This window comes from Molossus molossus, unplaced genomic scaffold, assembly GCF_014108415.1.
Source record: "Molossus molossus isolate mMolMol1 unplaced genomic scaffold, mMolMol1.p scaffold_m16_p_10, whole genome shotgun sequence".
NCBI classification, from domain to species: Eukaryota; Metazoa; Chordata; class Mammalia; order Chiroptera; family Molossidae; genus Molossus; species Molossus molossus.
Window position 1 is genome coordinate 101876803 of NW_023425345.1, and position 24046 is coordinate 101900848.

Genomic DNA, 24046 nt, shown 5'->3' on the forward strand with positions numbered 1-24046 from the left:
GGAGATGGAGGGAGGGGGAGAGAAAGAGAGACAGAGAGATATTGATGTGAGAGAGACACATTGATTGTTTGCCTCCAACACGTGCCCTAACCGGGACCGGGGATGAAACCTGCAACCCAGGTACATAGGTACATGCCCTTGACTGGGAATGGAACCTGTGGCCCTTGTTTGAACGAGCCAACGCTCTAACCACTGAGGTACACTGGCGAGGCGCCACCTATCATTGTTCAAGAAGGAAACTCACTGGGAAATATCTTACAATTTATAGTTATTAGAGGAGACCCTGATATTTGGAGAGGAAGGAGGTAGGTATAGTGAAGAGTGGGAGCTCTGCATTTGACAGAGACCTGTGTTCAGGTTTCCCCACTGCCATTTATTAGTTACAGCTATGGGTAAATTACCTTAAACTCTTGAGTTCATTCTGTAATACAGGCCAAAAATAATAATGTGTAACAAATAGGTAGTACTTATCGTGTGCCTGACATTGTCCTCAGCTCTTTACCCATACTAACTCACTTAGTGTCTGCAACAGCTCTGAGGCTGGAACTGTTTTCTTTTATGAATAAGAAAACTGAGGCACAAATAGCTGAAGGAATATTTCCCATGTCATACGGTAACGAAGCCGGTAGAATGGGAGTTCACATCTCTGAAATTTGGATCCAGAGTCTTGGTTGATAACTACCATGCTCAGCTACTTGTCCAGAAATACTGCTCTAAGGATTGTTGAGAGGAATAAATAAAATAGTGCATGTATGGTATCCAGTTCAGTAAGTGTTAGTTTCCCTTCTTCAACTCTTTAGGTGTCTGCTAGGAACCCTGTATTTTCATGGCTGACTGTGAACTCATAATCATAAAGCATGAATTCCCTATGTCAGCAAGGTGTGTTTCAGTAACATAGTACCTTTCTTGATTTGTCTACACATTCTCTTCTTACTGCAGGTGAAAATCCCCAATCAAAATTTAGGACAGTTTCAGGGTGAGTGGAAAGGGGAGGGAAAAACACTGGGAAAGATTTGACCAGCACAGTGGTGGTGTAACTTGAGGACCAAGGATAGTCAGGGACTGGAAACCCCTGAGACATGCATTCTCCCCTCTGGGGATTAAGAGCCTTCTCTTTGTAGTCTTGAATTATACTTATCTCTTCCTCGATTTAGTTTCTAGTGAAAAAATTTAACCTTTAGGTTAAAAGCCATAGGCATATTTAATGAAGGAATTGCATTTTAAGGAATGATGGAGTAAGCAGACCCTGATGGATCATCTAAAAATAAGGAAATCTACCTAAGAACTTCATTTTTCCACCCAAGAAAAGTATTAGTAATTTTTTAATATTGTCTAAAATTTAGACCATATTCTAGTTCCCCAGTTAAAAATGTCTTTTTTTTTTTTTTTTATCCTCACCCGAGGACATTTTTTGTTCAGATAGAGAGGGAGGGAGAGAGAGGAAGAGAGAGAGAGAGAAACATCGACGTGAAGGGACACATCGAGTGGCTGCCACCCGCACAACCAACCAGGGCCGGGGACAAACTGCAACCGAGGTACGCGCCCTTAGCGGGAACCGAACCCGGGTCTCTCGGGACCGCAGGCCGACGCTCTAACCGCTGAGCCAAACCGGCCAGGGCAAAAATGTCTTTTATGTTCTTTTGTTTTTTTGAACAACAGTCCACTGAAAGTTTATGCTTTACAGTTAGTATTATATCTATGTAGTCTTTTTAATCTAGAACAGTCTCTCAAGTTTTTTTTTTCCTATGACATTGACATTTTGAACAGACAAGATAGGTTGTCTAAATATAATATAATGACCCTTTCTGGATTTGTCTGACCATTTCTTTGTAGTATCTCTTAATTTGCCCCTCTGTCCCTTGGATTTACTATTAAGTAGAAATTGGGCCTTAGAGCTTGATTTAGACTGAGGTTAGACACTTTGACAAGAGTGTTCACTTAGATGATGTGTGCTTCACATTGCAGCACGTCATGTGGAACATGATGGCAGGCGAATCCCTGCTAGTGATGCTGAGTTTGATATCCCTATTCAAGTAAAACTACCAGATTTCGTCATTTTAAGTGAAATATTTTATGTAGCAATTACCAAGTAATCCGACTAGTTTGACGTTTTTGCCCGTGTCCTGTTCCCCAGTGCACCCACTCATTGATGAGGAGGGCAATTTTGAGTGATTTCTCAAAATAGTATTTTTTGAATTCTGTTATTTCTTCCATGTATATTAGTAGACATTCCTCTATGAAGAAGTTCTCTCATTAGCTGGAGTTAAAATATAGTTCTTCCTAAAAAGGCAGAGTAAATGCTTAAGTCATCCATGATTAGTTTTGAGAAAAGGGATTCAGTCTGACAGTGGACACCAATGCTGTGAATGAGTCTTTCCTCCTTTATCTTACTCTCTTTTCCTTTTTTAAGTATCACAGTGGATTTCTATTTATTGTTTTATAATCAGTTACAGTTGGTTTGATAATTACAGTCACTCATTTTGATGCTCAAATTATTTTAGATTTTGCCAGTGAGAGACACTTACTGGCTGCTACTATGATTTTTTAGTATAATTTTGAATTTCCAGAAAAGTTGCAAGGATAGTACAGGTAATTTTCAAGTGTTCTTTATTCAAATTCACCAATTTTTTTACATGTTGCTGAATTTGCTTGAAAAATGTTTAGTGATTTTATTTGAACCATTTGAGGATAAGTTGGAGAATTGGGCCATTTTACTCATAAATTTCTCAACATACATTTCCCAAGAACAAGGATATTCTCTTTCATAAACACAGTATAATGAAAAAAGAAAAAACAAAAACAAAACCCGATACTGTTGTCTAATCTAGTATCCATTAAAAAAATTTAGTCAGTTGTCCCGATAATGCCCAAAATAAAATGAAAAGTTATCCTGTGGTATATTTGGCATTTTTTAGTGTTATTTTTTTTTCTTAATTTTATTGTTGAATGTATTACAGATGTCTCCCATTCCCCCCCCCCCCCCACTGATCCTCTCCTCCCCACACCCAACCCCCTCCTGCCTTCCCCACAGTTTTCTGTGTCCATTGGTTTTGCATATATGCATATAAGTTATTTGGTTTATCTCTTCCTGCCCTCCTTCCCCCATTCTCTTTGAGGTTTGTCAGTCTAACAACAATTTGTACTTCTTAATTCCTTCACCTTTTTCACCCATTCCTCCAGCCCCCTCCCATCTGGCAACCAACAAAAGTTCTCTGTGTTTGAGTCTGTTTCTGTTCTGCTTGCTCATTTTGTTTGTAGATTCAATTGTTGATAGATATGTATTTATTGCCATTTTATTGTTCATATTTTTGTTCTTCCTCTTCTTCAAGAAGACTCGTCAACATTTCATATAATACTGGTTTGATGGGATGAACTCCTTTAGCTTTTACTTGTTTGGGAAACTCTTTATATGGCCATTGATTCTAAATTACAGCTTTGCAGGATAGAGTAATCTTGGTTGTAGGTTCTTGCTTTTCATCACTTTGAATATTTCTTGCCACTCCCTTCTGGTCTGCAGTTTCTTTTGAGAAATCAGCTGACAGTCCTATGGGAGCTCCCTTGTAGGTAACTAACTGCTTTTCTCTTGCTTCTTTTAAGATTCTCTCTTTGTCTTTACCTTTTGCATTTTGATGATGATGTGTCTTGGTGTTGACCTGGTTGGGTTCATCTTGTTTGGAATTCTGTACTTCCTGGACTTGTATGTCTGTTTCCTTCATCAAGTGAAGAAAGTTTTCTGTCTTTATTTTTTCAAATAGGTTTTTAATTTCTTACTCTCTCTCTTCTTCTTCTAGTACCCCCATGATGCGAATGTTGGTACACTTGAACTTGTCCCAGAGGCTCCTTACACTATCCTCATTCCTGTAAATTATTCTTTTATTTTTAATTAATTTATTTTTGTTACAGATGTTTCTCCCCCCACACACTGATTCCCCTTCCCCCTCCCTCCTCACCTTGTCCTCACCCTTGTTTTCCATGTCCATTGTTCATACATACATGCATATAAGTTCTGTGGTTTATCTCTCCCCCACGACCCCCTCTTCTGGGGATTGTCAGTCTGTACCCCACTTCCACGCCTCTGGGACTACCCCATTCCTCAGACTGTTATGTTCATTATATTCCACAAATAAGTGAGATCATGGGATATTTGTCTTTCTCTGCTTAGCTTGTTTTGCTTAGGATAATACTCTTCCGGTCCCTCCATGTCGTCTCAAATGATAAGAGATCTTTCTTACAGCTGCATAGTACTCCATTGTGTATATGTACCACGGCTTTTTTATCCGTTCATCTACTGATGGACATTTGGGCTGTTTCCAGATCTTAGCTATTGTAAATAATGCTGCTAAGAACATGGGGGTACATATATTCTTTCTGATTGGTGTTTCAGGCTTCTTAGGGTATATTCCTAGAAGTGGGATCACTGGGTCAATGCAGTTCAATTTTTGATTTTTTGAGGTAACACCATATTGTTTTCCATAGTGGCTGCACCAGTCTGCATTCCCACCAGCAGTGTACCAGAGTCCCCTTTTCTCCACACCCTCGCCAACACTTGTTTGATGATTTGTTGATGGCAGCCATTCTGACAGGTGTGAGGTGATACCTCATTGTTGCTTCAATTTGCTTTTTAAGCGTCTATTGATATGATCATATAATTTTTATCTTTCATTTTGTTTATGTGGTGTATCATATTTATTGATTTGCGAATATTGTACCAGCCTTGCATCCGTGGGATGAATCCCACTTGGTCATGGTAAATAATTTTTTTGATGTATTGCTGGATCCGATCTGCTAGTATTTTGTTCAGGATTTTGGCATCTATGTTCATCAGGGATATTGGCCTCTAGTTTTCTTTCTTTGTAGTGTCTTTTTCTGGTTTTGGAATTAGAATTATGCTGGCCTCATAAAACGATTTTGGAAGTCTTCCTGCTTCTTGAATTTTTTGAAATAGTTTGAGGAGAATAGGTATTAGTTCTTCTTTGAATGTTCAGCAAAATTCCCCCGTGAAGCCGTCTGGGCTGGGCTTTTGTTTGCTGGGAGAGTCTTGATTACCTCTTCAATTTCCTTAGTTGTTATTGGTCTGTTCAGGTTTTCTATCTCTTCCTGGTTCAATTTTGGGAGACTGTGTATTTCTAGAAATTTGTCCATTTTGTTTCCATATAATTGTTCATAATATTTGTTAAAAATCTTTTATATTTCTGTGCTGTCAGTTATTATTTCTCCTCTTTCATTTCTGATTTTGTGTATTTGGGTTCTCTCTCTTTGTTTCTTCGTGAGTTTAGCTAAGGGTCCATCAATCTTGTTTATCTTTTTAAACAACCAGCTCTTTGTTTCACTGATTCTTTGAAGTGTTTTTTTGGTCTCCATGTCATTTACTTCTGCTCTGATCTTTACTATTTCCTTCTTTCTACTTGCTCTGGGGTTTTCTTTTTGTTTGCTTCCTAGTTCTTTAAGTTGTGATGTTAGATAGTGTATTAGAAATTTTTCTTGCTTCTTGAGGTAGGCATGTAGTGCTATGAACTTCCCTCTCAGAACTGCTTTCACTGCATCCCATAGATTTTGTGTTGTGTGTTCATTTTCCTTGGTTTCCAGGAAGTTTTTAATTTCTTCTTGATCTCCAAGGTAACCCATTCATTGTTCAATAACATGCTATTTAGCCTCCATGTGTTCCAATGTTTTTGCATGTTCTTGTTGCAGTTGATTTCTAGTTTCATGCCATTATGATCTGAGAAGATGCTTGATATGATTTCAATCTTCTTGAACTTGTAGAGACTTAGTTTTTGTCCTAACATGTGGTCTGTCTTTGAGAATGTCCCATGTGCACTTGAGAAGAATGTAAATTCTGCAGTTTTGGGGTGTAATTCTTTATAGATATCTATTAAATCCATTTGGTCTAGTACTTCATTTAGAGTCTCTGTTTCTTTGTTAATTTTTTGTCTAGAAGATCTATCCAGTGATGTTAGCGGGGTGTTGAAGTCCCCTACGATGATTCTATTGCTGTCGATTTCTCCTTTGAAGTCCTTCAGAAGATTTTTAATATATGTTGGAGCTCCTATATTGGGTGCATATATGTTTACCAAGGTTATATCTTCCTGTTGGATAGATCCTTTCAATATTATGTAGTGGTCTTCTTTGTCTCTAGTTATGGTCTTCATTTTGAACTCTACTTTATCAGATATGAGTATTGCTACCCCAGCTTTTTTTTCCTTTCCATTTGCTTGAAAAATATTTTTCCATCCCTTTACTTGCAACCTATATGAGTCCTTTGTTGTGAGGTGGGTCTCTTGTAAACAATATATAAGTGAGTCATGCTTTCTTATCCAGTCAGCTACTCTGTGTCTTTTTATCGGAGCATTCAAACCATTCACATGTAAGGTGATAATTGATATGTACTTATTTATTGCCATTTTTGTTTAGTGTGGTTCTATTTTTCTTCCTATTTCTTCTACTAATTACAGCAATCCTTTTAGCATATCTTGCAGTGCTGGTTTGGTGTTGATATATTCCCTTAGCCTTTTTTTGTCTGCGAAGCTCCTTATTTGACCTTCTATTTTGAATGATAGCCTTGCTGAGTAGAGTAGTCTTGGATTTAGATTCTTGTTCTTCATGACCTTGATTACTTCATGCCATTCCCTTCTGGCCTGTAGTGTTTCTTGTGAGAAGTCAGCTGAGAGCCTTATGGGGTTTCCTTTGTAGGTAACCTGTTGTTTGTCTCTTGCTGCTTTTAGGATTCTCTCTTTGTCTTTAATTTTTGGCATTTTAATTACTATGTGTCTTGGTGTGGACCTGTTTGGGTTCTTCTTACTTGGGGCTCTCTGTGCTTCTTGAACTTGAATGCCTTCTTCCTTTACCAAGTTAGGAAAGTTTTCTGTCACTATTTCTTCAAATATATTCTCTAACCCTTGCCCATTTTCTTCCCCTTTGGGGACTCCTATGATGTGAATGTTACTATGTTTCAGTTGTTTCACAGTTCTCTTAAGCTATCTTCTTGTTTTTTAATTGTTTTTTCCTTTTGGTTTTCTGATTGGTTGATTTTTTTCTACCCTGTCTTCTAATTCACTGATCTGGTCCTCAGCTTCCTTTACTCTGCTGGTTAGTCCGTCCAATGTGTTCTTTATTTCTGCTATGTCATTCTTTATTTCCACTTGGTTGCTTTTTAGTGTTTCTATATCTTTGCTCATGGTGCTGATGTCCTTACTCATGCTGTTGAGCTTCCTCAAGATCATGGCTCAGAACTGTACCTCTGATAATTTGCTTAGCTGCATTTCATTTATCTCACCTTCGATAGAGTTCTCTTGTTCTTTCATTTGGGATTTGTTTCTGTGTTTCACCATTTTGGCTATCTCAGTGAGTTTTGGATCCTGCCAGATTTTCCCTGTGTGTTGGTGTTCTGCTGTTTGTGACTCCCATCTACTGGGTTTGGATGAGCCTGGGTGGGCCCAAGTTAAACACCCAGTCAAGTCTTACTTTCCTGGGTAGATTTGCAAGTCCAGGAAAGGTTCAGTTATGCTCTAGCTTTTTCCTGGTGGCTAGTAGTCTCAGTTACTCAGTGCCTTGGAATGTAGCCCTGGTGTTCTGAGTAAAGAGGTTTTCCATAGGGTGGGATAGAAGCTGGTTGTTAATGAGCCTCAATTTGTATTTCTTTGCCTCACCTGGGAAAGGCTGAGTCTCCGAGGTGGGGGGTGGGTTGCTTCTTTTCCCCTCAGCTCTGGGAAGGAGCACGCTGGTCACCGTCCTTTGTGGCTGCAACTCAGCAAAAACTCTGAGTGTCCTTCAAATCCCAAGTGTCCCCACAGAGTTCCAGCCCAGTCTGCCCTCCCTCGGCCAGGTGACTGGCTGTGGCTATTTTAGCGCTCTGTCCTGGCTCTCTGCACTGTGGAGCGGGCTTGGTCTTTATTCCCCTCGGGCGCTGCTCACAGGTAACACTGCTGCTGTCAGTGGGCTCCCAGCCCGCCACCCTCTTGCGCCTCCGCAGATCCTACCAGTGTCCCTCATTATGGTCCTGTCATTCTGCTTTTCTGTTGCTTTTTTCTGAGGATTTATCTTTATTTTAGTTGTAATTCGTGCTCGGTCCTGCGGGATATCGTCTGTGTTCCTTCCATTCACTCCGCCTCCGTTTTCATATCCTCTATGCCTATCTTGTGCGTAGCTAGGTCGCATAGGCCTCTCTGGTGCCCCCGCAACTTGCAGGTCCCTTGGGTAACTGGATCACACAGTTCCTTTGGGAACCCAGCTCTATGCCTATCTTATGGGCTGCTGGGTCGCACAGGCCTCTCTGGTGCTTCAGCACCCTGCAGGTCCCCCGGGTGGGCAGCTGGATTGCACCAGTCCCTCTCGGGCTCCAGCTTCCCACCGCTTTTGTGGGCTGCTGAGTTGCTCAGGCCTCTGTGGAGCCCCAGGTCCTGCTGCTGGTGGCTGGGGAGTGCTGCTGCCCCGTGGGTCTCAGCTGCTGGTCTGTGCTTCTGTTGCCTGGGGATGGATGTCTGCTCCCCAGCCTCCATTGCTGGGGGTATATCTCGACTCTGATAGGGCTGCTAATCTGGGGGATGGTGCTGGGCTCTGGGCTGTCTGCGGCTTCCGCTACCGGCACCTTGGGAGCTCCACTACTGTGCACCAGTCTGTGTTGACACAGAGTGTCCACTGGAACGAGGTGCCAGGTGTGCTGGTGGGCTCAGGTTGCTGGGCCCTAGTTGCTCCCACTGCCTCCTTCCAGGGAAGACCCTGGATCTTCCAAAATGGTGGGACCTCCCCAAGGTGCAGGGAGAAAGAAGCGCCCTGAAGGGCCACTTACCGCGGTAGCCGGCTGCTCCCGTCCATGGCACAGGAACCTTCTGCTCCACATCTCTGCACTTCTCAGGTTTGGTCGTCCACCTTCACATCCACTCACACTCTCTCACACACTAGCTCACTTTCTCACACACTCACCCTCCCTCTGGTCTTGCCTGCCGCCTTCTTCCCCCTGTAAATTATTCTTTATTTCAGTTAATGCTTCCTTCATCTATGCCTGGCCCTTTTTTTATGCTCTTGAGGTACTCACTAAGTTCACTGAATTCATTGAGCATCCTTATAACTAGTGTTTTGAACTTTGCATCTGTTAGATTGTTTATCTTCATTTTGTTTAGTTCTTTTCCTGGAGTTTTGTTCTGTCTTTCATTTGGGACATGTTTGTCTTCTCATTTTGGCTGCCTCCCTGTGTTTGTTTCTATGTGTTAGGTAGGGTTGCTGTGTCTCTAGGCTTCCTAGGGTGGCCTATTGTAGTAGGTGTTCTGTAGGGTCCAGTGGCACAGCCTCCCTGGTCACCCCAACTGTGCCCTGGAGGTGCACCCCTTGAGTGGGTCGCTTGTGGAGATGGTTGGGTAGTGATGCTTCGACATGGTCTGAAGCTGTCCACTGTGTATGTTGGCTCTGGGGCAAGGTTAGCCTCTGCCTGTGTTCTGCCTGGGACCACCAGGCATATGCTACAGCACCATTTACAGATGGCTGCTGCTTATGTTGGTCTTGAAGGTGCCTATTTGAAGCCAAATGTGAACCAAGGCTGGATGCTTCTAGTGTCAGGCCAAGGGCCACTTAGGGAGAGGGATGGGGCTCTCTGAGGCCAGATGCTATTTGTTTGAGAGAATTTAGGGAAATCTGAAGAAGAGCCAAGACAGGCCAGTCATATGGTAAAGCCATTGAAACAGCTGTGTGGGCCTGAACGTTGGGTGGGACAGGGCCAGTGGTGTGAGTCAGGTTGCTGGAAACCCAGATATGGCGCATCTCTTACTGCCCTGTTGGGTAGGGCTCACCAAAGGAACAAGGCCCTCTACCAGCATGTCTGTCCAGGAGAAAGCTGCCCCTCCAGTTCTCGCCCCAATGCCAAACAACTTGGTTCTTCCCCGTATGTCTCTGGTGCCTTTCAAGCTGCTTCCCCAATGCTGGAGCCCAGTAAGAGTGTGTCTGAGTAAGTCCGTGCGTGGTCCCTTTAAGAGGAGCTGCCTGCGACTCCAGAAGCCTCAGCCTCACTGAGCCTCAGTTCCCGCTGGTTTTTACAGCCAGAAGTAATGGGGATTCTCTTCCTGGCACTGGAACCCTGAGCTCGGGGTCCTGATGTGGGATGGGGACTCCTTGCTTCTCAGGGAGGACCTTCCCAGCGGAGGTGTCCCTCCTGATTTTAATCCTTCACACGTGGGTGTGGGAATAGCCCATCCACGCCTCCGCCCTCCTACCAGTCTCGATGTGGCTGCTGCTTTAATTCCGTAGTTGTCGGACTTCCATTCAGCTCGATGTCAGACGGTGCTGAATGATGGATGTTGTAATTTTGATGTGGTTGTGGGAGGAGTCGATATCACGTTTGCCTATGCCACCATCTTGGCCGGAAGTCTAGTGTTCTTTAATAATAGTTTTGCCTTTATTGACATTGGTGTTTTTGAGAACTAGCTAATTATTTTGTATAATGTTCCTCAATTGTTATTTGACTGCTATTTCTTCAAGATTAGATGTAGGTTATTATGCATTCTTTTTTTTTGTTTTTTTTCATCCTCACTCCAGGACATTATTGCATTTATCTTCAGATAGAGCGGGAGAGAGAGAGGGAAGAAGAGAGAGAAACATCAATGTGAGAGAGACACATCGAGTGGCTGCCATCCACATGACCCCAACCAGGGCCGGGGACAAACTGCAATCGAGGTACGTGCCCTTAGCGGGAACTGAACCTGGGTCTCTCTGGTCCACAGACCTACACGCTAACCACTGAGCCAAACCGGCCAGGGCAGGTTATGCATTCTGTTTAGCAGGAATACCACAGCAGTGGTGTGTCTGTTTCAGGAGGAATGTGATGATAATATTGGTGGTGTTATCTTTGATCATTTGGTTTTGGCTTTTCACCAAGTAACTGTCAAGTGACTTTGTTTACTTTGTAATTAATTTTGGGGGTGGTACTTTTGATACTACATAAATATACTGCTCCTCTTCAAATTGTACTAGTGAGTTTTAGAACTGCCAATCCTTTACATGTATTTGTTGGCATTCTACTGCAGTAGAGTGGTTCCCCTCCCTTCTGTTTGTTTGTTTAGGTATTTATTTATAGCAGTATGGACCTTTATTTTGTTCAATAGATTATGCTCCATTATCATTATCGGTTTTACTGTGGACTTGGGGACCGGATGCAGTTTCACCCTCAGAGTACCTGTTGTGACTTGGCCTGCCTATTTCTCACACCGGTCCCTTCTGTGGAACTTGGAACCCGTGTTTTTAGGATAACACAGAGAAAACCCATGGGAATGGTCTTTAATTCACAAAACTGAACAACCAACTGGGGATTTCCAGTTATGTGAGAAGTACCAGGAACTTGAATGAGACCAGAAACTTGGAAGTTTCTCCTTTCAGTGGCAGTAGTTGAATGACCCACCTTTCTCTCCCTTTACTTCTCTTTTTCCTTTCCCGTACTGCTTTTTGTTGGAGTGATTTAACAGTTTCTCTCTCTCTCTCTTTTTTTCCCACTAGTTATCTATAAACTTTTTAGTCTACGTAACTAACATTTTCTTCTGAAGTTATCAACATCTGTGTCCTCCCTGGTTTACTGCATGTCAAGCTCCTTTGTATACACTAGCTACCATTTGAGTAACCTCTTTCCAGTTACTTTTTTTTTTTTAAATAAAGCATGGCAGATTTAGTTACAGAAACAAAAGTGTATGTTATAATTCCTGAATATATAAAGAAATAATTGGGAGGTGGAGGAAACGAGAGGTAGAAGGAAAGGAAAATGCTAATTTCCTTTTGTTTCTTAGCAGACATTTCTTAACTACTGCATGGAATTGGTAAATCTAGCTAGAGATGTAATATAGAATGACTAAAACAGTATTATTTCCAAAAATACGCAATAAAAAGTAGGAGGTGGGCCCTGGCCTGTTTGGCTCAGCAGTTGGAGTGTCCGCCGGCAGACCAGAGGGTCCCAGGTTCAGTTCCCTCTAGGGGCACATACAAAAAAAAAAGAAAAAAAAATGTAGGAGGTGGCCTGGGGCAGGAGAGTTGGGAGGTAGTTGTATGCCAGTTTTTCATCCTGCATAGTCCAGATTTAAAAGCTTTTAACTGAGGCATTTATTTTTTAAAGTTGTGATAATAATCACCATAAAACCAAACTCTTAAGAGTGGATGTCTCTGGGGAAAAGCACCTGAAGAGAGGAAGTGGTAAATAATACTTTTATGTTTCCATTTTATACCCTCTCTACGGTTTGCATTATTAGATTGAGAGCATGCGGTATTTATTAAATAAAGTTTTATACAGAGGCACACAAAAGGAATTTGATGCTTGTTCTAGTGTTTACAACTGTCCATAGGGAGGTAACTTCAGACTTTTGAATAAAGATTGGTTTATGTTTCTTCTACCTACACAGTAGCTTTCAAAACAGTGCATTTAAAGAAAATACTATCTTCTACTGGAATTTTCCATATGTTTCTCAGTTTGCTAAAATGATCACTTAGAAAAATGTAAATGATTGATGCTTCCAATAATACCTTTACACAGTGCTTTAGTGCTCTAGAGAAATTTTGTATACATTATTTTGATTTTCACAATAACCCTGTGAGGTGGGCAAAGTAGACGTTTTCCTGTATACAAGGTGAGGAAACAACTAAGACTGACAAAGTGACTTGCCCCAGTCATATGGCTTATAAAGTGGTGACAGTTGGACTCAAACTCTGTTTTGATTTCAGATCACTGCCCATACCATACTTCTGTAGTGGTTCTGGTGCTACTCAGCCTTCTCTTGTCCTGTGACATCTGAAGTGTCTCTCTCTCTTGCTGGTTCACATCTATCTCCTTTAAACATAACTCAAACACAAGTTCCGACATTGATTTCTCATAGTGTTCTGACATTGTATTCTAATTGTTTTACATACATAAATATGTGGTTTATTTTAAAAGATGAATTTTATTGCAATTTTTAAGAAGTGCCATACATTGGGTATCATTCTGCCTCTTGTGATTTCTGCAGCTGGACAACACGTACTCCTCTCCCTGACATACTGACCCTTTCTCAGAGACATAGATGCCTTCCAAAGATTTCCCATATCTTTGTTCTGCACTATTGTGGCTTGAGGAATCAAAGCAGTGGAATTTAAATGTTGTTCAAGAATTAACTTTTTTGGGCTTGCAATACTGAATAAGCAATACCTGGCCTTATCTGAACCCTGCAGTTAATGTTTTTTTTAACCCAAGAAATTTTGGATTTCAGAAAGTGACTTGCTCTGCAGGAAAATGACCCTGGGGAAGTAAGCAGTAAGCGTATGTTAGCCCGTCTTGGGAGCCCAGTGTAAGAACCTTTGACCCTTGTTCATGTGTTTTTTTAAAAAAATTGTGGTAAAATATATGTCATGTAAAATTTGCCATTTTATGCCTGGCCGGTGTGGCTCAGTGGATTGAGTGTCAGCCCATGGACTGAGTGGTCCTGGTTTGATTCTAGGTCAGGGCACGTGCCTGGGTTGTGGGCTTGATCCCCAGTAGGGGGCGTGCAGGAGGCAGCTGATCAGTGTTTCTCTCTCATATTGATGTTATCTCTCTCTCCCTTCATCTCTCTCACCCTTCTTCTCTCTCTCTTAAATTTTTTCTTTTTTAATTTGCCATTTGAACTAATTTTAAGGGTACATCAGTGGCATTATTTACATTCACTATGTTGTGTAGCCATCACCACTATGTAATTCCAAAACTTTTTCATCATCCCAGACAGAAGCTATACCTATTTGGTAGTAACTCCCCATTCTTCCCTCTGTCCAAACTTTGCTGTCTTCTGATCTTTCTGTCTAGTATGAATTTGCCATTATAAATATATCATGTAAGTGGAATTGTACAATATTTGTTCTTTTGTATTTGGTTTATAATTTTTCTCAAGTTTCATCTATGTTGTAGCATGAATAAGTACCTCATTCCTTTTCATGGCTAAATAATATTTTGTTATCCCACATTTTATTTATCCACTCATCTCTTGATAGAAATTTAGACTTGTTTTCACTTTTTAGGTATTATAAATAATGCTGCTATGAACATCGACACACAAAATATCTGTTTTACTTCCTATTATTAAATCTTTTAGATATATTCATAGGATTGAAATTGTTGAGCCATATGGTAACTCCATATCTGACTTTTTGAGGAACTAACAAATTTCTTCACATCCTTGCCACTTGTTATCCCCCCACCCGTTTTTGATATTAGCCATCCTGATGGGTGTGAAGTGTGGTACCTTGTGATTTTGACCTGCTTTTCCCTAATGAGTAATGATACTGAGTATCTTTTTATGTAATTATTTGCTATTTGATACCTTCTTTAGAGTGATGTCAATTAAGTCATTTTCCCATTTTCTAATTGGATTGTCTTTTTGTTCTTGAGTTGTAGGAGTTTTTTATGTATTCTGGATATTAATCCCACTTGATCTTGGTCAGTAATCCTTTTAACATGTTTCTGAATTTGGTTTGTTAGTATTTTGTTGAAAATTTTTGCATCTATAGTCATAAGGAATATTCGTCTGTAGTTTTCTTTTTCTTTTTTTGTATGTGGTAATCCTTAACGGAGGATATTTTTTCATTGATGTTTTAGATAGAGTGGAAAGGAGGGAGGAGGAGAGAGAGAGAGAAACATTGATGTGAGAGAGAGAAATGGATTGGCTGCCTCCTGCACGACTCTGACCAACCCCAGCGGGGCTGGGGATCAAACCCAGGTATGTGCCCTTGACCAGGAATTAAACCCGTGACTCTGTGGTCCACCAGCTGATGCTCTAATGGCTGACCCAAACTGGCTAGGCTGGTATATAGTTTTCTTATAGAAATGTCTTAGTCTGGCTTCAGTGTCAGGACAATGCTGGTCTTATAAAATGGAGATAGGAAGTGTGTCCTCTAGTTTTTTGGAAAAGTTTGATAAAGATTGGTGTTAATTCTTTAAATGTTTGGTGCTGTTCAATTTCCACATATATGTATGTTTTCCAGTGCTTTTTTTGGTTGTTGTTGTTTGTTTTTAAATCATTTTGTGGTTTCATTATAGTGTGGTCAGAAAAGATACTTTATATGGTTTTTGTCTTTGAACATTTATTGATGTGATCTGTCCTGGAGAATGTTCCACATGCACTTGAGAAGAATACATTCTGTTGTTAGGAGGCATGTACTGTTCATGTCTGTTAGATCTGGTTTATGGTGTTGTTTAGGTCCTCCATTGTCTTATTGAGCTTTTGGATGTTTCCATTGATTTTTAGAGAGAGAGGGAGGGAGAGAGAGAGAGAGAGAAAAACATCAATTGCTTGCCTTCCTTATGTGCCCCTACAGGGATTCAACTGTCCCTTTCTCCCTTGAATTTAGTCAGTTTTTGATTTCATATATTTTGAGGTCTTGTTTGTAGGTGCATGTATGTTGTGTGTTTTTTAAATTTATTTTATCATTATTATTATTTTAAATCCTCACTTGAAGATACTTTTTTCCATTTATCTTCAGATAGAGTGGAGGAAGGGAGGGGAGGGAAGTGGGGGGGGGAGAGAGGGAGAGAGAGAGATGCGAGAGCGACACATCGAGTAGTTGCCTCCCTCGTGACCCTGACCAGGGCCAGGGACTAATTTGCAACTGAGGCTTGTGCCCCTGACTGGAATTGAACCCAAGACTCTTTGGTCCAAGGGCCAATGCTCTAACCGCTGAGCCAAACCGGCCAGGGTGGTACATGTATATTTATAATGTTACATCATTTTGATGGATTTTACCTTTTATTAATATATGATGTTCTTTCCTCATAATTTCTTCCCCCAAGCTTTATTGAGATATTTTAGACATATGTGTAAGTTTAAGGTATGTATACAATGTGATTATTTGACACGTATATATTACAAATTGATTACCACTGTAAGGTTAACACATCCTTTCCCTCACATAATTACCTTGCGTGTGTGTGTGTGTGTGTGTGGGGGGGGTGATAATATTTAAAATCTATTCTCTTACCTTTCAAGAATGTAATACATTATTATTATAAATTTTTGACAAAATATGTTTTATTTGATGATAATATAGCTGCTTCCCCTCCAGCTCTCCTTTAGCCATTATTTTCTTGGAATAGCTTTTTACATCCTTTTACTTTCAACCTCTTTTCATCTCTACCTAAAATGAGTCTATTGTAGATATTGTTTAGTTGGGTTATGTGTTTTTAATCCATTCTGCCAATTCTCCCTTTTGATTAAAGAGCTGAATCCATTTACATTTAAAGTAATTACTAAGGAAAGACTTATTTTGCATCTAGCTATTTGTTTTCTGTGTGTTTTAAATGTGTTTTGTTTCTTAATTCCTCCTAAAGTACCCTTTTTGTATTTGCTTGGTTTGTTGTAATACACCATTTTGATTCTCTTCTTTCCTTTTTTGTTTATTTTTCAGTGGTTTTCTTGGGGATTACAATTAACATCTTGAATTTTTAACAACCAACTCAATTCTGATAGTACACAAACACTCTGCTTTTATGCATCTCTGTCTCACCACCTTTTTATATTGTTGTCACAGACTACATATATACTTTGTGCACCCATTAACACAGCTTTGTAATTGTTGTTTAATGTGTTTTCCTTTTAAGCCATATATAAAAAAAGAGGAGTAAAAATCAAAAATACAAGATAAATAAGTATTGGGAATGTAATGTACAACATGGTAACGATGGCTAACACTGCTGTATGATGTATAAGAAATTTTTTAGAGTAAATCCTAAGAGTTCTCATCACATGGAAAAATTTTTTTCTTTTTATTGTATTTGTATAAGAAGGTGGATGTTAACTGAACCTACCGTGGGTAATCAGTATGTAAATCAAACCATCATGCTTTTCACCTTAAACTTATATAGTGATGTATGTCAGTTATTTCTCAGTAAAACTTGAGAAACTCCCAAAAGTGCAATAATACTGGCTGTTTTATTTACCTGTGTTTTTTATTTCTTTACATGACTTTGAGTTATTGCCTAGTGTCTTTTCATTTTAGCTGAAAGGACTCCCTTTAGTATTTCTTGTAGGGCAGATCTACCAGTAATGAATTCCCTTAGGTTTATCTTGGAGTATCTTAATGTCCCTTTTACTCCTGAAGAATAGTTTTGCCATTTATAGAATTGGTTGACAGTTTTTCTCTCTCAGCATTTTAAATGTTATCTATCCTCTGCCTTCTGGCATGTGGTTTCTGATGAAAAATTAGCTTGTAATCTTGCTGCAGATCCCTTGTATGCGATGAGTTGCCTATTTCAAGATTTCATTTCTCTCTTATACAATTTGACTGTAATGTGTGGATCTTATTGAGGTTTTCCTGTTTCAAATTTGTTGAACATTTTGGATATGTAAATTCAGATCTTTCATCAAATTTGGGAAGTTTTGGGCCATTCTTTTTTCGGACTTTTTTTTCTTGCTCCTCTCCTCTTCTGGGATTCTCATGATGCAGGTATTGGAATGTTTGATGGTATCTCACAAGTCCCTCAGTCTCTGTTCATTTTTATGAATTATTTTTTCATTGTGCTCTTCAGACTGGATAATTTCAACTGCTTTATTTTTGAGTTCACTGATTCTTTCTCCTGCTTGCTCAAATCTGCCATTGAACTCCTCTAGCGAATTTCTTATTTCAGCTATGCTGTGATGGTACAGTGTCGGTGTCAAATCTGTGTTAATCTAAGAATCCTCTGTACTATCTGCGGAGCACATTTTAACTTTGATGGTAGAGTTAAGAAAGGAGGCCACTGTAGAGGGTCTAGACCAAGATTCTTAGAAATGACTTTCTCAGTGACTTTGAAAATTTCAGTCTTTTGAGAGTTTCATCTGCAGGTGGGAGTAAGAAGGGACAAAAGAACTGTTTGTTTAATGCTTACTGTTCCAGGCGTGGGTCTAAAAATCTATACGGTTTTCAGAAATAGGCTACGATGAAGGTGTTTGCCGTGTTGTGCAGATTAGGAAATTGGAGTACAAAGGGGTGAATCATCTTGTCCTAAAATCACACTTTGATTAAACTTCTATATTGCTGCTATTTTAGATTTGAAATAGATACCGTAAGTCTGGCATTTTGCTGATGAGCAAAGCAAGGCGGAGTGATTTGTGTAAGGTGACCCTGTGTTTAGCAGGTTGTGTTAGAACCAGACTAGTAGTGCAGGCCTCCTGATCAGTCTTTGCTCAGTGCACTGCACAGCCTGCCGCCAGGATGTGTGAGTGCCTGCTCATGTTCTTCAGGGCTCTCATTTCCCAACATGGAAAGCTGTAATGAAAACACCTTTGAAGAAAGAGCAAGGCTTGGCTTTTTAGTTCCATCTATTTATGAAGCCTTTCCCAAATCCTCTAGCTCTCAGTGTTACTCCTGTCCTGACATCCTGTAGTACATGCTGTGTTGTAGCATAGTTTGATGCTTGTTCTGTCCTCTATAACTTTTTTTTTTTTTTTTTATCCTCACCCGAGGATATTTTTCCATTTTTTGTAGAGATAGAATGGGAGGGAGAAAGAGGAAAGGAGTGAAGGGACACATCGAGTGGCTGCCACCCGCACGACCAACCAGGGCCGGGGACAAACTGCAACCGAAGTACGTGCCCTTAGCGGGAACCGAACCCGGGTCTCTCCAGACCGCAGGCCGACGCTCTAACCGCTGAGCCAAACCAGCCAGGGCTGTCCTCTATAACTTTAAATTCATTTAAAACATTTTTCTCTTTATTGATTTAGAGAGGGAGGGAGAGAGAGAGAGAGAGAGAGATAGAAACATTGATGAGAGAGAACATCGATTGGCCCCCTCCTGCATGCCCCCACTGAGGATCAGGCCCACAACCTGGGCATGTGCCCTTACCGGGAATCCAATTGGCGACCTGTTGGTGCATGGGTCGACACTCAGCCACTGAGCCACATGGGCTGGGCTAACTTTAAATTTATTTTAAATAATTTTTTTACTTGTGTGTTATCATGAAAAGTTAGTTTTTATTCACTGTGTACTTCCCAATTAGATTATGGCTTTGCAATTTCTTCATAATGTTTTAAAATCTTTTACAGCATTGTATATCACCACTTTATTTATTTCAACCCATAGTGAGAAATAGACTTATTTTTTTACAGTTAAAATAATTGTACATACTTAAATATTGAAACAAAAGTTTCACAAACCATTGTGTACTCTTAGTAGGAAGATGTACTGTGGTTTTTCTGTTCACTGAAAAAGAAAATGGTAGTTGGGTGCTACAGTTTGAAAATCACATTTTACAACTTCGCACACAGGGCTAGATATTCAGATACCTAAAGAGTTTCGTCTTTTCTTGAAGGATTACTGCTTTGAGATTTTTGTGATGTCTGAAACTTAGGATATGGAAATGGTTTGTTATTTCATAAACATTTTTGTTGTCTTTGATACAATTTCAGGGGCACAGTTTCTTCCAGAAGATCAGGTATATGTTTTCAGCCTTGAGTTTCTTTCTTTTCTTGTGTAAGAGAGAGAAACTTATTGCTCACGTCTTCTGTACCCTGGATTCATTCATTTCCTCTTAGTTGTGCTCATACTCTCATGTTGGCTCTTTCTGTGCCTCCAGAACTTGTTTTGGTATACCAAGGTCACTTGCTGCACTTATCTTTAGGAAGCCTTTCTTGCCTGTTTTGTTGGTTCTCCTTTAGGTACTGACTTGATATGACCCTTTTCAGTATTAATCTTGGAATGATACATATTGGATCCTAAGATAGGATTTGAAACACAAAAGTAGGGGAAAATATATTGTATTTTATTATATTTGTATTAAAAAAAAGTTGCCTGGGAACTTAGTTTGCTGTAACTAGTATCAAAAGGAAGTATTCTTGGTAAGTACGTTTTCTAGATAGATATTCATCCTTTTACGTTTTAATCATTTTTTATTTCTTGGTAAGATACCCTGGCCGGTTTGGCTCAGTGGTTAGAGTGTTGGCCTGAGGACCGAAGGGTCTTGGGTTCGATTACCGGTCAAGGGCATGTACCTGGGTTGCAGGTTTGATCCTTGGCTGGGTAAGGTTGTGCGGGGCAAGGCAACCAATCAATGCATCTCTATATCCATGTTTCTGTCTCTCTGTCTCCCTCCCCGCCTCCCGTCCATTAAACAGTATATACTGAACATAATTAGCTTTTCAAAATTATGTCTTCACAGATACCATTTTTCTGCCATATTCTAGCTTTAGATTGTAGAGATTTCCTTAACTAACTTACTTGAAAATATTCCTGGTTATCAGTTTGCTTTTGTGCAAATTGCATCTTCCTTATAATGGCAGAGTGGAGGGCAGTCAGATATGCATTTTCCATGGTTGGCTGTGTAAAATTATTTAATGGGAAGCAGCCACCTTCCAGCTTATTTTCTTTTTTTTCTATTTGCAGATTGTATTTTCAAAATAACATATCAAAGGTGTCCTTCTAGTTTTAACGTTTTCTTTTCTCACTTGCATGATTAATTTTTTTGGCACGAAAAAGAAGCATTCCTTGCCTTGGCCAGTGTGGCTTATTTGGTTGAGTAGCGTCCCATGCACCAACAGGTCGTGGGTTCGGTTCCCATTCGGGGCATGCAGGAAGCAGCCGATCAATATTTCTCTCACATTGATGTTTCCATCTCTCTCTCTCTTACTCTCCCTTCCTCCCTCTCTAAAATCAACAAAAACATATTACCCCCCAAAAAAAACAAAAAACATTCCTCAGCTTTCTAGGAATTCATACTAGGGAGGTTTAAGGAGGTACTTATTCCGTAGCCTGCAAATTTTTATTATCAGACAACTGTTTCTGAGGAGTTGATACTATGTCCTAGTTTTATCCAGAATTTTGTTAATGTTTGACCTTTAAGAGACTATCCAATATTTTATCCTAATGTTTAATAAGATTGGAAGAGCGAATAAATTCACATGTTGCTAGAAATACGGGCATGGAGGTACTGTAGATACCGATATTTGTCTCCAGTTACACAGAGAGTTAGTGTCATGGCCAAGACCAGACTCAAGCCTGTAGCTTTGCTAATTCAGTGCTATTTTCAGTATACCATGGTCTCTCTATGGCCATGAACAATATTTCCTGGTGGCCAAAGGTGCAACTTCCAGTTATAAAAATAAGTCCTGGGGTTGAACTGTACAGCATGCTGACTATAGTTAATCATCATATTGTATTATTATTATTTTTTTTATCCTCACCTGAGGACATTTTTCCATTTTTTGTACAGATAGAGTGGGAGGGAGAGAAAGGAAGAGAGAGAGAGAAACATTGATGCGAAAGGGACACATCGAGTGGCTGCCACCCGCACAACCATCCAGGGCCGGGGACAAACTGCAACCGAGGTACATGCCCTTAGCGGGAACCGAACCCGGGTCTCTCTGGACCGCAGGCGGACGCTCTAACCGCTGAGCCAAACCGGCCAGGGCTTAATCATCATATTGTATTGTATGGTTGAAAGTTGCTAAGAGAGTAGGTCTTTAAAGTTCTCATCTCAAGGAAAAAGAATTTGTGACTGTGTCTGATAATGTTAGTCAAGTTTATTGTGATTATTTTGCAATATATATTAATTAAATCAGTATGTTGTATACCTGAAACTAATTACGTATAATGTTACATGTGAAATATAGCTCAGTAAAAAACCTACAATATTTTTTAATGCTAATAAAACTTTAGTTTTAGATAGTAATATTATACTGAAAGGAATATTGGCCCAAAAATGTTTTCCAATATTAACCTTGTTTCTTAAGCACATGTTGTTTCTCTTTTTTCCCCAGGATTTTTTAAAAATTATTTTATTAAGACTTTTTTAGAACAGTTTTAGGTTTATAGAAAAATTGAGGGAAGATACAGCGGTATCTCATACATCCCCTGCCCACACACGTGCATAGCTTCCCCCGTTATCAGTGTTCCTCACCAGATTGGTGGTGCATTTGTTACAATTGATGAACCTACCCTGACACATCATCATCACCAAAAGTCCATAGTTTTCATTATGGGTCACTCTCGGTTTTGTGCGTTCTGTGGGTTTGGATGAATGTATGAAAGCATGCATCCATCATTATTAGGTCATAGAGAGGGTTTTCACTGGCCTGAAAATCCTCTGTGCTCTGCATATTTATCCCTCCCTCTCCCTGACCCGTGGCAGCCAGTGATTTTTTTTTCTTTTTTACTGTCTCCATAGTTACCATCAAGGTTTAACTTTCAATATAACTTTTATATTTAGAAGTTTTATTTGATTCTTTTAAAAAATCTGCTTTTGTTCTTATAATTGAGCCTTTGTTATTTCTTGGCATATATTAAGCATTTGTTTTATATCATGTCTGAAATAGTTCTGATATTTAATGTCTTTGAGTTTAATTCAGCTGTCTTTCTGCTGGCTTTTCTTTATGGTACTTTGTTTTCCTGTTCGTATGTATATGTGTGCTTTTTTAAAATATGTTTTTATTGATTTTTTTTTTAGAGAGAGAAACATCCATGTGAGAGAGAAACATTGATCAGCTGCCTCCTGCATGCCCCCTACTGGGGATCAAGTCTACAACCCCGGCTCGTGCCCTGACTGGGAATCGAACCGGGACCTCTCAGTCCATGGGACATTGCTCAGTCCACTGAACCACACTGGCCGGGCTGTATGTGTATGCTTTTTTTGTTTGTTTGTTTTGTTTTGTTTTTATCCTCACTGGAGGACATTTTTCCTTTTTTTTTGTTCAGATAGAATGGAAGGGAGGGAGAGGAAGAGAGAGAGAGAGAGAAACATCGACGTGAAAGGGACACATCGAGTGGCTGCCACCTACATGACCAACCAAGGCCGGGGACAAACTACAACCGAGGTACGCGCCCTTAGTGGGAACTGAACCCGGGTCTCTCTGGACCGCAGGCTGACGCTCTAACCGCTGAGCCAAACCAGCCAGGGCTGTATGTGTATGCTTTTTGACTGTGAACTCATATCTCTCTGAATTTTATTTGTGGGAACTAATTTTTTTTTAAATCCTCACTGGAGGATATATTTTTATTGATTTGATAGAGATAGAGGAAGGGTTGGGGGTGCTGGGAGAAACAACGATGTGAGAGAAAAACATCCATCTGTTCCCTCCTGTGTGCGCTCGCGACCTCAGATGGAACCTGCAACCTTTTGGTGTACAGAACAACGCTCCAACCAACAAGCCCCCTGGCCAGGGCTATGGGAACTCTGTGAGAAGGATTAAGTTCGTCTTCCAGAGTGAGTTTGTAATTCTGCTAGTTGTGGGATAGAAGAAAGTATTGTAAACTCAGGATCTCTCTGAATTACTTTGTGTTTAAGGTATTTTTGTTTGTTTGTTTGTTTTGTTTTTAAGGATCATACATCTTGTGTGAATTTGGGTCACAGATTGTCATGAGGACCAACTTGTGGCTTTGAAAGTTTGGAAGATATTTATTGCCCCACCTCCTTCAGTGCAAAGACAAGTCAAGCAGGTTTCCTTCGTACAGAATTATTTCATGTTCTCTCTTACATTGAAGACATAGCCCTTTTCAGGTTACAATATCTCCCTATCTTGGGTGGGCCCTACGTTTTAGCACTGGTTTTCCTGTACTTCATTTTATTCAGTTGTCAGAAGAAAAGCTAAAGGTCACTAGGGTTGGCAAATACACTCAGTGTGAAATCTGTTTTTGGCATTTGCTTATCTCCCAGGGTGCCCTCATCACTTTGTTTTTTGGTTTCCTTAGATTCTTTATTTTCTCATCAGCTCAGTAAATTATTATTTTTTTAATTTAAAATTTTATTTACTTTTTGGTTGTTTTAATCAGGAGGGTCAGGAATATCCTATTGCTTCTTCATGATGAATTCTGTAGTAATAGGTACTGAGTCTAAAATAACCTTTTGTGTAAGTTACAAAAATGGAGACAGTGTGTCAGAAATGTCATCTTCCTTCTCTGTGTGTGTCATGTACTCAGAAAAGACAAATGAATCCCGATGCCTATGAAAGCCTTCGAGAAGAAATTCTTAACTAAACACACCACCATTTTTTCCCCAAGTAAAGAATTACTGATTTCATAACGCATTGTTAAATTTAGTAGGATCCTATTTCTCAAGTGTGGGGATGGAAATATTGACTTGTTCTAGGATCATTTTAAATCTTGGGGTGCTTGGTTG

General features: G+C 40.0%; 1 protein-coding gene across 2 annotated transcripts in view; it reads left to right on the forward strand.

Annotated features, from left to right (window-relative positions):
* USP12 (ubiquitin specific peptidase 12) overlaps nt 1–24046 on the forward strand; it is a 101470-nt gene that overhangs the window by 26246 nt on the left and 51178 nt on the right. The window contains exon 1 of one of the 2 annotated variants that reach the window (XM_036251764.1): nt 15763–15792. The exons of the other annotated variant lie outside the window; for it this stretch is intronic. Coding sequence (XP_036107657.1) covers nt 15778–15792 — 15 coding nt within the window. The 5' untranslated portion in view covers nt 15763–15777. Of the gene's footprint in view, nt 1–15762; nt 15793–24046 lie in introns of those variants that run through there. 2 annotated transcript variants of the gene reach the window in all.